Raw genomic sequence first — 11,902 nt, 5'->3', positions numbered from 1 at the left:
TAGATTATGAGGCATGCTGTCATGGACTATTCCGGACTGCATTCCCCAGGTTTTTTACCGCGCGCCGAAATTTCGCCACTTTGGCGTTCTTGCGTTTCGCCGCCGAAAGAATGCAGTCATCGCGGCAGGGATTAAACTCCAGCCTACGTGTTCAACAGCCATACGACACAGAACACAACGAGCTGCCACGGCGTGTCGTTGTACGAACGTAGCATGAAGAAATACTAATTTCAGAATAATTTGCTCAGGCAAATGCGTCAACGTATTTTACAAACTGCGCCTGTTTATTCACGAACTTAAAAAACAAAACAAAAACAAGAGCAAAACAATGTTTGCCTTTTCCTTTAGCCGTGCCGAAATGGAGAACTGTGGATGCCTCGGTTCATTTGCTGGACGCGTCCTGCTGTTCCTGTTCGATGGGCACGATGATGGCTCTATGCCCCGGAGGCACCGTGATGGTTCGCGCCTCCGAGGTCCTCTGGGGCTGATTCGGCAGGAGCACGGACACGGGCACATAGGAAGTGGCCGCAGAAGCGGCGGCTGCCGAAGCGGCTGCCGCCGCTGATGCCGACGCTGCGCTGCTCGAAGGACCTCGCGATGGGAAGGGTAACCGGGCCGAGGACCTGCACATAGCAACACCACCGCAGCAGTGGCGATGACCGTCCATGAGTAAATTCCAACTTGTTAACTGTTCGACACACTGAGGCATACGCCCCGCCGGGGTGGCGCAGTGGTTACGGCGCTCGACTACTCTTCCCAAGGACGCGGGATCGAATCCCGGCCTCAGCGGCCGCTTTTCGGTGCAGGCGAAAAGCAAGACGCCCGTGTGCTGTGCGATGTCAGTGCACGTTAAAGAACCCCAGGTGGTCGAAATTTCTGGAGTCCGGCACTACGGCGTCTCTCATAGCTTAAGTCGCTTTGGGACGTTAAACCCAACAAACCAACCAACCAACAATAAGGCATATAGGTAGAGCTTTAGTGATCGTGTATAAAATGGGCTACTAGCAAGCACTCAAGAACCAAATTCATGGACGGTAGAAAGAAAAAGGTTTAAATGGACGTACACGCTAATCAAAGCTAGAGTTCGTCATATTCCTGTACTCCCAGTGCACCTAATCCCCTCAAAGTTCCTAATCTGATCCCCCCTCTGACTTTCTGACGCTCCCTGCTACTGCTCCCTTTCCTCGGAGTCTAGTCTGTCATACGTAGAGACTACCAGTTATCTTGCCTTCGGTTTACGTGACCTGTCCATGTAGTTTTTTTCTTATGGATTTTGACTAGAATGTCATTAGGTCAAGTTTGTTCCGGGACGCATTGTGTTCGCTTTCTGTTTTTTAACGCTATTCCTCTCATTTTTCATTCCACATCTCGCTGTACTGTCCTCAGTTTAAGTTACAGAATTTTCATTTGGCTCCACGTTTCCGCCATATGGGTAAGTACTGCGGGAAGATGCAGTTTTGTACTTTTTACCTTCATGGATTCTGGTAAAGTAGCATTCATAGCCTGAGAAAATGCCGAATGCGCGCCCCTCCAATCCCATTCTTCTATTTGTTTCACTTTCATGACTTAAGCCTGTGGTCACTACATTCCCTAAGTAGAAGCATCTCCTTGCCACATCCAGAGCCTCGTTACCCATTCCTTCCGAGGCTTTTGAACACTACTTTAATTTCCTGCGCCTTAATTTCTAAACCCACTGTTCTGAATATGGCGAAACATGCAAGCCCGCACACTACCAAACCCAACCTGACACAATAAGATTTGGCCCGCGCAATACCCCACAAATGCATGTCCGGCTTGCGGAAAGGTGTCCGACATCCTCCACATGGTTTGGAACTGCCCCGAACAGCGTAAATCATACGGTTTACAGAAAATGAGCCATGAGTAGTGGGAGGCGAAGCTGGCTCACACAGAGCTCCCCCTTCAGCGCCAGCTGATCGGTCAGCTGGCGCTGAAGGGCGCATCGGTATTCGCCAATGGTTTCCTGGACCTGGGTAAACCACCCGCGTAATTACCTTGTATAAACAAAGTTTATTCTCCCTCTCTCTCTCTGAGTCATTGATTAGGCTTTACAGTTTGTCTCTTAGATTACTAAGCAAGGCAATAACAACAGCGCGTCTTGGATTCCAAAACTATTCTGCATTAACTCGTCATAAACTGTTCCCCAATCCAGGCCCCTGTATACCTTCCTTAAACAAGCCATAAATAGCCTTGGAGAGATCATGTCTCAAGTTTCAACACCCATTTTTGTATGAATTTTATATCTTTATCTAGCGAGGACTATGGTTGCTCCTTACAAACGGTCTCTGCCTGCTCCTTGCGTATGGTTACTCCCTTGTTCCGAAATGTCTACACGACGGCTGAGGCTTGCCTTGATCAAATGACTTATCGTAATATATTAAGGCTGTATACCGAGTGAATTTTAGAGCGCAGCTCTTTGGCGCCCGTTCCTGCGTTTCGCGTCGTCGTCGCCGTAGCCGTCGTGCCTCGTAACCAGCTCCACAGCCGAGGCAGCGCGCGCTCCTCCTCCCGACGGTGTTAGGTTGCCGAAGCGCCGGCTCGCTATCAGCGGATCACGGTGCGTGCATCCGAAACTGAAACGCAAAGCTACATTTTCTTGACTCGCTAGCGCCGTCAGCGGCATCAGTCAGTGGCTGCTATCTCTTCGCCGCGCAACGTTCCCATGGGCCCACGCGCTGCCTCCCGCAACTTCCCAATAACTTAATTGCTCTCTTCATTTCTCCGACCAAAAAGCTTCCTTCATGACAGTCAAGAACTGTTAGTAGAGTGTTTCTCGAAGGAATATGTGTGAAAAATTAAAGAAGTATGTAATTGTACATACATGTCTTCCTCGAAATCTTTGCCTCAATGCCACTCACCCCCTTTCCCCCAGTGCAGGGCATCAAACCGGTTTCTTTCACTGGCTAACCTCCCTACCTTTCCTCCTCCTCATCTTCCTCCTCCTTCCTCCTTGCCTCAATCTATCTGCACGTGGCTGGGTTGCTCATCGTGAAACTTTCGCTGTGTTGACCTCTGGTTTCTGATACTTTATTTCTCTCTCTGATGTTACAATGCGCATGTGGCATAGACATCGGAAGTGAATGAAGAAAAGCAGTTATTTAGGCGATTAGAAATTTCGCATAAGTATCAAACGTGTTCACATCAGAGCTCTATGTGACTTGTTCACATGGAGCACTTCAATGCATATGACACACCTTGCTCTGCATTAGTAATTATCAGTGAGAGAAACGGTGACAAGGTTCCGTCAACAGCTTGTAGGTTACAAATAGTGATAACCAGTGATAATTTCAGCACTTTATCGGGTGCTCATAAAGATCAGTAGTACACTGGTGTTTCATCAGAAACTATATGACGTCCGGAGTCCCCCAGCTATACACCATAAACTCTCCAAATTAGCAAACCCCAACCTCGCTGCTGCCTATCAGCGGCGCCGAAAAGCCCTACCCGGTGTGAGTCAAGCTCTACTCGGTGGCGCAGTAGCAAGATCAGGAGCAGCGGCGGAATGCAAGCAGCCGCTTCCTATCTGCAAGAAGCAGCAACAGATAGAGCACGCGCACGGCTCGATGCTTCGCGTCAGCGCGGCCTGCGAAAGCCCTCCGTGATTGACAGCGGCGTCACAGTGCTGCCCGCCGCAGTCGCACGGCTTGAGCAGCGGGCCGCCAATGCTGGCTGCTCCTACTCGTCTCCGACGCCGAGTCACGAAAAGACGACGCCGTGCGAGAGAGAGCAAAGCAATAAAAGAGAAAGGGGTTCCGGCGAGGCACGACTGTTTACCATATTGACTGGCACATAGTAGGTCGCACTTCCGTTCGTGAACCTACTGCCCTTAAAAAAAGCGGGCGCGTCAAATACTCCGGTCACGCGCTCAGTGTACAGCCCCTCTCTTTGTCCGGACGCTCGCACTCTCCCTCCACCCGTCGTCCGGGGAATGAAGGGCCGCAGATCCACGCGGTATTATGCAGAACCAACGTCGCTAAACCGACGATGAGCTCGCGTCCTTCTCGACTCGTCCCGAACCTAGCAAGCGGGCGAGCTGGTGGCCTTAAATTCGGAATGGAAAGGAAAACACAAATTGCTGACGTTCGCCGCTTTAAAGAAAACCCGCCGCCACCACCTCTACCAGGTATACCACGCACGATGTCACCCTCCCGAACCAACCGCGCTGATTACGTAGGCTTCCTTCCGTCCATCCGTCCTGCCGGCAATGCGAGCGACAATCCGCTCGCAGCGTCCTCACCGCGAGAGGACTTGTGTTACGACGCGACAGCAAACAACGGAGTCAAAGGAGTTGCGTTGGTTGCGTGCCTGCCACCGTCGCTGCTGCCGTGAGCGGCTTGCGAATATATAATATCCTCGGCCAGGGATTTGGTTACTCTCTTCCCCTGCCGCTGCCGCGCTCGTAGACCCGTCGCTGAGCGATGCGAAAATATTGCATCACGATGTCAACGCATTCGCTCCGTGTGTCCAAGTGATACGCGGCGCGCCGTAGGTGGGCGCGGCTACGGCGGTGGCTTCCCGCCGAGTTAAGAGCCGCTGTTGCTACGTCTCGATTTCGTTGTGCCTCTGACGTCACGCGAAAGTGACAGATCGCTTCGACAAGCTCTTGAGCGTCGCGTTGGGTTAGACGTAGTAAACATGCGCAAAACTAGAGGTGATGTTCGCGCTGGTAACCTCGGTGTGATTCTCCACACTGGTACTTTCTTTCAGTTATGCTATATCCGTGTAGTACGTCATTGCTTGACAATCGGGGCTCCTTGGCACCAGAGGAAAACAATGTAGAGAATATTTTCGCTTGCTTGTTACCTCGTGAAAGACAGCTCGCAGGTGTAGAGGAACTTGGACGTACGAAAAATGGCAGGAGCGGAAAGAAAAGGTGGGTAGGTTTCCTCAGCATTAACCATGAGGGGGAAAAACTATCTGGGACGGGTGATGGGAAAGCGAAGTCAGCATCTCTTCCGTTGGCCGGTGGATCGAGGCCACATTTGTGGAGATCGAAGTCAGAATAACGAGCCTAAGGAGACGTGGTTAGATGAGGCGATCCCTGTAAGACATAGGCACTATTAGACATTTTTTATCACGTCCTGAGCATTTCCCTATAACAGTTAACTTGAAAGCTGAAGCGCTTACGACTCATTCTGTGTGACAATCCTCAAATGAAGATGTTGGTACATAATCGGTGGACAGGGGGTGTTCTTTTCAAGCTCGTTCTAGCCTAGCAAAACCACGAAGCAATGAAGCAGTCTTGTGCACTGAGCTCTTAACCTGACGAGTGACCACCAGTTGCACCTCTAAGGAGCTTGTGGTCCTGATAGCCTTTCGCACGGGCCTATGTATGCGGATGCGATATTTCCCAAGGAGGAGGAGGAAAGGCAGGGAGGTTAACCCGTAAAAGAAACCGGTTTGCTACCCTGCACTGGGGGAAAGGGGTGAGTGGATATAAAAGTTGTGAGAGAGGGATGGCTGAAGTTAGTACAGTCACATGACAGACATGTCACACCACATCAAGTCACAGTCATATCACGTAACATAACAGCGAAATCATAGTCTTTCGATTAGGCCTGTGCTTTTCATAAAGCGGAGCAGTGCCTGGGAGGCCTTCACCGCAGACGATCACCGTGGCTAGGGACCTAAAATCTTAATTCCAGTCAATGGGCGCCCATTTATGTGACATTTCACAAGCGTTCCTTTTCAGATAGTGCTGTGACAGATACTCTATTTCAAGACCATTCCGCCGTAGTTTGTCATTCGAAAATGAGTGAGAATCTATCTATCCTCGCTGGGACATTGCTGAAAAAGATTGCACTCCGACATTTTTGCTTTGCGTTCGGAAGGCGAGTGCCAAAATAGTACATCAGTCGTGATTGTTTGCACATGTTTGTTTGTTTTCCATTTGAGTCAAATAACAGCAAACGGAGGGGAACGAAATAAAGGCGGTAATAGCACCGTTGAGGGACCCCTGATCCATTTTTGCACACTGGCACCATATTTCGACAAAACTAATTTTATGTTGCCACTGGAATTGATATATTCATTAAAACGCGCATACGCGACGTGCGTTTGTCGCTATGTGTCTACAAAAACCAACGAACATGCATCTCTCGCAATTTGCATTTTGGAATGTGGTCTGGAGCCTGATTCTCAATGCGAAAGCGCTACCTCGCGTGGGGCCGGCTCACCATCCCCTGCATCGTCGAATGGGAAAGTGCTGCCACCTCGGGCTTTGTCACTGAGCTAAGAGCATCAGATAGGAATCCAGCATTGCAGGATCCTTGAATTCCGAGCTAGACGCCACGCAGCCACATTCGTATAACGTGGTAAAAGCGGGAATTCATAGCAATGTCTTTCGTGGCAAATTGGGCTACACACATCACGGTCCTCCTCGCTAGCGTGCCTATGAAAGTGCTAGCGAGAAGACGGCGACAGCGCCTATAACATCTACCATCAAGATAAACTAGACAAGCTAGTAGTGCTTTCTCAAGTTATAAAAGCTTTAGCCACTCTATAAATCTCTCTCTCTCTCTCTCTCTCTCTCTCTCTCTCTCTCTCTCTCTCTCTCTCTCTCTCTCTCTCTCTCTTTCTCTCTCTCTCTCTCACCTCGTCGTGTCCTCCTATCTCATCCGAAGTCCCATTATTTCAAACTATTTTTTAAAATCAGTGTGCGATCGGCGGGGTAACACTAAGAGATAGGAGGCGTGCAGAGTGGGTCAGAGAAATAACTCAAATTACCGACATTCTAGTAGAAATTAAGAAGAAGAAATGGACATGGGCAGGACATGTAGTGCGGAGAGAGGATAACCGATGGTCGCTTAGGGTAACAAAGTGGATTCCAAGGGAAGGAAAGCGTAGCAGGGGGTGGCAGAAAGTTAGGTGGGAGGATAAGGTTAAGAAGTTCGCAGGGGTCAAGTGGATGCAGCTAGCACAGAACCGGGTTAATTGGAGAAATATGGGAGAGGCCTTCGACCTGCAGTGGGTATAGTCCGGCTGATGATGATGATGGTGATTATGGTGATGATAATGATGATGATGTGCAGTCGGCGCATATCTGTCGTAGCGCGAGACGGATTCCGCAGTGTCCGCAGAAAGCAGCAGCCGAGAACGGAGTCTTCAAAAAAAGGAAAAAAAATTGTAAGGTCGTCCATTCACGTTGTCATTGAAGGCGCGTTAAGCTAACTTTGTTTGACTAGTGAAGGCGCTGTTGAGCCGGGTATAGTTACCGCACTCACGATTCTAATCCGCTTCGCGTGTCGAATCATGCGTCGCAAAGCAGCAGCCAAAAGCGCGGTCTGTGCTTTCAGTCCGCGAAGAAAAGGCCGCGCTGTTGCGTGGGCTCCATGAATAGAGGTCACTGCGGTATACGTATGCGCGCCTCGTAGCGTCGATTGTTAAGTATACCTCGCTTTGTTATCCAAACCGCTTCCGTAGTTCCTGCCACCGAAGCTGCCTCTGCAAGTTTTCCCATGACTCATTGGTTGCCCCAACACCTCACTATGAGCCAGAGCAGAAAAAAAAAAAAAAGAAAAGAATACAGAGCCAAAGGCCTCAGAAAATTATCTCAAAGAAATGTAGCGCAACCTAGCGCATGAAGACTTGAAACCGGATGACGTTGATGGTGAAAATTAAGTAGGCCTCGTTGCCAATCGGTTTTTGTACGAGGCGTATACAGCCTGCCGTTAAGAAAAGGTCCCACCGAATTGTTAAAAAGCTCGTTTTGTTATTTTTGTTTCTTCCTCGCGGTGAGACGAGCAGCGCTTTGAAATAACCGGCACGGGGGCATGTTGTATGTGAGAACTTTGATTTTAGACGAAGATGAGGTGCTCCACAACTTGACTCTCCTCCGCGTTTTCGATCTGTAAGGAACGGGAGCGGGGAGGGGGGGGGGGGGGGCACTGCCACTTTCCTATAGTAACGACAGTGCGAAAGGAAGGCTCAAATAAGTAGGTAGCACAGTTCTCGGCGTGTGTCTGTGAATATATTTGGGAGCTACGGCCCTTTGTTCATCGCATACAGTTGTGTAGTTGTGTAGTTGTGTATAGATAGCCTCATATCGGCTCAAGGGCTACTAAAAGTAAAGCAGTTAAGAGCCGTGCCACTTTCAATCCAAAAAAACATCCTCGAGACAACACGCGTGCTCATGACGTCACAGATTCCGAAGCCGTGTGCTAGTCGCTATAGCTCTGTGAATTTTTAGGACGAAATCTCCATCATCTCCATGCTTCGCACCAACATGTCCATTTTCTATTCTTCTTTCCCGGTCCTGAGACACGCTCACTTCCCGAGCTGTCCAGAGATCAGGACCGATACAGAGCACATTATAAACTCATACAACAATGTCATTACCTCTCCTCATTTCCGTCACCCCCCACCCTCTTCCCCCTATTTCCCGGAGTACTTGACAGCCGCGGCAGATGACCAATGGGCCTTGGAGGAGCAAGTCCTCTTTTGCGCTGGGCCTTAGTGCTGACCTTCAGTAAATAGTTTTCCTTCTCCTCTACATATCCACCTCTTTTTTTGTTGTTTTTAACGCGTGATACGCGCAGCGAAACAGCCTCACAGTCAAGCACTGCAAAGACTCAGTCAAGCTGGAGTCATTTAAGCATCACATTACGTTGAACAGTACAATGTACAAGAAGATAGACACGCGGAGCCCGCGCACGCAGTAAGCCACGAGCGTGGAATGCGCCCTTTTGTTCTCAATCAGAGTGGAAGTCTCGAAGCCGAAACGTTCGCTAGTAGCGCAGAGGCAAGGACGCACACGCATATGTTCGTGCATTGCTTGCATGGGCTCCTGCTGTAACGGACGTGCCACAAGTGATGGCGAATATGCAACGGTCACGACATATTCAATATCGCCCTCCGTCGTGCAGAACGCGCAAGCATAGTTTTACGATGCAATGGTTAATGGTTAAAACATGAAGTGGAAAAGACACCCGTAGCTGCTTTGTTACTTCTCTGCCGAAACAGTAATATTTTATGAATTTTTGCTCATCAGAGTAATACCGTAGTCTATGTCGAACGTCGTGTAGTGAATTATTCGCCAGGAAGTATTGCTTGCCAGCGTTTTACTCATCTTTCAAGTAGAAACGCACACACAATGCAAATTCTGCTTGGTAGGGATCAAAAAGGGTGTTTTTAGGCTGGAGATATGATCCCTCTAGTACTATTTGGCTCGTGTTTACGATATCTATTCAGAGATCTGGACCCCCTTATTAGTACATATAAGTGCATGTCCCAGATATGTTCCCTATCACGCACTTGGATGAGCTGGAGCTTCTCGTAAAGTCAGCCGAGATGATCTAGAATCCGGGCATTACCTGAATCTGCTTGGTGTGTGAGTAAAGAATTCAATGCCACCCCACAGAGTAAGGCAGCATGGTAAAATGGAGGGTGTTGTCAGGAATGTAAGAACTAGAACCACCATTTTGGTAAATCCTTGACGTACAAAGATTAGAATACATTAGTGGACTGAACTGGCGATTTTCACTCTGTTGTGCACACGTGCGAGTTCTATACGGGAACAAACGAGTGTACACTATCGGGGACAAAAGTCTCTGGACCGCACACCTGGCGGTTTTGGAACAGAAGCAAGATGTAAAGGGATTCTCACCTTATTTCGCTACAACACATGGCCCGCGAGTCTACAGGCCTATACGCAAGTTATGCGCTTCTGTTGCAGTTTACGTAGTCCATTTTTTCCCGACAGTACATCAGCGGGGAGAACAAAAGGACCGTGTCTAGATGAAATATACAGTCGACGTTTCGCACATAGCGGTCAGAAGAAGCGGAACAGTGCTGTTCAAAAGCTGAACCAGATTCCCTGGAGAAAAACGGCATGTGCGCTGTATTTTCATCTTGCGTCTTGTCATGCCATCACATCCTTTCGACGCCACAGTAACCTTAAAGCATGCTCCACCCCCTTCTCCCAATCGCCGATGGCCCGATGCTGTACTAACGTGCACGATAATATATATATGTGGTCAAAACTCAGGCGGACGAATATGATTAAGAAGTTCGCGGGGATTAGGTCCCTGTAGTTGGAGGGATAGGTGGCCGCACCTAGTTTACTTAAGAGGTAACGGAAATGGCCTTCTCCTGCAGTGGCCGTAGTTACGCTGGCAATGATGATGATACTAACAAGGAATTATGGTTCGGCTCCTTTTCTGAGGAACAACCATTACTGATATACAGATCATAGAATAATTCAACAATAGGCTCACTACATCGAGGCAGGGGCTTTACAAAGATATTACGCCACCACAGCTCCAAGCTTTCCCGCAGGTTCCGAGGAATTCTGCGCTGACCAAGAAAATGGCGCAGTCGTCGCAAGCAAGGTCACAACTATTTCTTGTCAGAGAGAGTAGAATTATATGTGCCCGAAATTCAATAGCGTCTGCGTACTTGTCTTGAGGGCGAATTTAGATCCCGGGTGTCTAAAATTATTCTTCTCACCGCCGTACAATGGAATATGTCACGCATCACAGTGTTACCTTCCAGGGTCGAAATAGTTTGTACATTAACCGTTAAACATTAACGCTTCTAATTGGAAGCAACAATGAATTTGTTGCGATTATTCGCATGAACACTATACAGAAGCCGCCAATATGAAACAAGCACAAGCGAATCGATGTTCTAGTATGTACAGCCTTTATCAAACGTTTACAGCCCAGAGGATTTGCTTTTAAGCCGAATAATATGACTTCTCTAGTAATCGTGGAAATCCTAGCCATTGGAGAGGGTAGGTAGGACGAGAACTTTTCTTTCCTTCAGCAAGTATGGAAACCTGGGAATGCATTACGAGCCACGTAGTATGGCTCAGAAGTAGACCTTCTGGGCTGGTAAACTTTTGATAAAGGCTGTACACCCGCACAATGCGACAAGAGAACTTTTCAGCTGTCAGACTTTCAAGGGGAATGAGAACAAAGGACGCGTTTGACTGCGATCGCTAACCATGCATCCTCTTCCCTCCCCCATTTCCCCGCCATCCTCTTTCTCGGATGCTAAGCGAATAGGCGAAGGAAAGCTGAAATAAATAAATAAAAGTTACTTAGCAAAGTTCGGCGTAAATCGCTGCTGAAATGACTGCAGCATAAATTAGTCTTTGTATCGTCCTTTGCCCAAAGTAAACTGCAATATTCATGCTGTGGTATGTGATATGGCCAGTTTGCAAACTGCCGCTTAAAATCCCTGGAGACCGTGACCTGAAGCTGCGGCTTCCACCTGGCCTACCCCGACGTGAAGAAACTTTGTTGTGCCGCCTGTGGGTTGGTGTAGTATTCAGAAACTCGCATTCTTTTATGATAGTATGGCAAACAGCCTTGCATGTACAAAACTCTGGGTGCGACGAGAATATAGGCCACATTCTTTGTGAGTGCCCCATATGCAGTGAGGAAAGACAGTGTTTATGCCGTGCGCTGGAGCGTCTAGATGGACGCCCATTGACTGAAATTAAGATTTTTGGTCTCTGGCCACGGCGATCGTCTGCCGTGAAGGCCTCCCAGGCACTGCTCCGCTTTATGAAAAGCACAGGCCTAATCGAAAGGCTATGATTGTGCCGTGACATTATACGTGATATGACTGTGACGTGCTCTGATGTGACTGTACTAACTTCACCCATCCCTCTGTCACAACTTTTATATTCACTCCACCCTTTCCCCCAGTGCAGGGTAGCAAATCGGTTTCTTTACGGGTTAACCTCCCTGCTTTTCCTCCTCATCTTCCTCCTCCTCCTCCTCCTCATGCTGTACTACCCTCGGACTATAGTTTAATATCTTGAGAAGAAAAACCAATCATTTCTAATAAGTGACAAAAAAGAAAACAACTAAAATCAACAAACTGCCCACCACGCGTTCTTAAAAATATACACCCGACAGGTTTCGTTCCTTAGTAC

General features: G+C 48.5%; 1 protein-coding gene across 1 annotated transcript in view; it reads right to left on the bottom strand.

The window, feature by feature from the left end:
- Positions 1-340: 340 nt before the first annotated feature.
- The window catches only part of LOC146207635 (uncharacterized), a 33,920-nt gene continuing 22,358 nt past the window's right edge, over positions 341-11,902 (bottom strand). Inside the window, exon 4 of the mRNA XM_084577089.1 lies at positions 341-623. Within this exon, the coding sequence (XP_084433215.1) occupies positions 383-623 (241 nt within the window). The 3' untranslated portion in view covers positions 341-382. The remainder of the gene's footprint in view (positions 624-11,902) is intronic.

The sequence above is a fragment of the Amblyomma maculatum genome, chromosome 1, assembly GCF_055883805.1.
Source record: "Amblyomma maculatum isolate TAMU_Amacu chromosome 1, ASM5588380v1, whole genome shotgun sequence".
NCBI classification, from domain to species: Eukaryota; Metazoa; Arthropoda; class Arachnida; order Ixodida; family Ixodidae; genus Amblyomma; species Amblyomma maculatum.
Note: the sequence above shows the minus strand (reverse complement) of the source record. Positions and strands in the feature narration are given on the sequence as shown.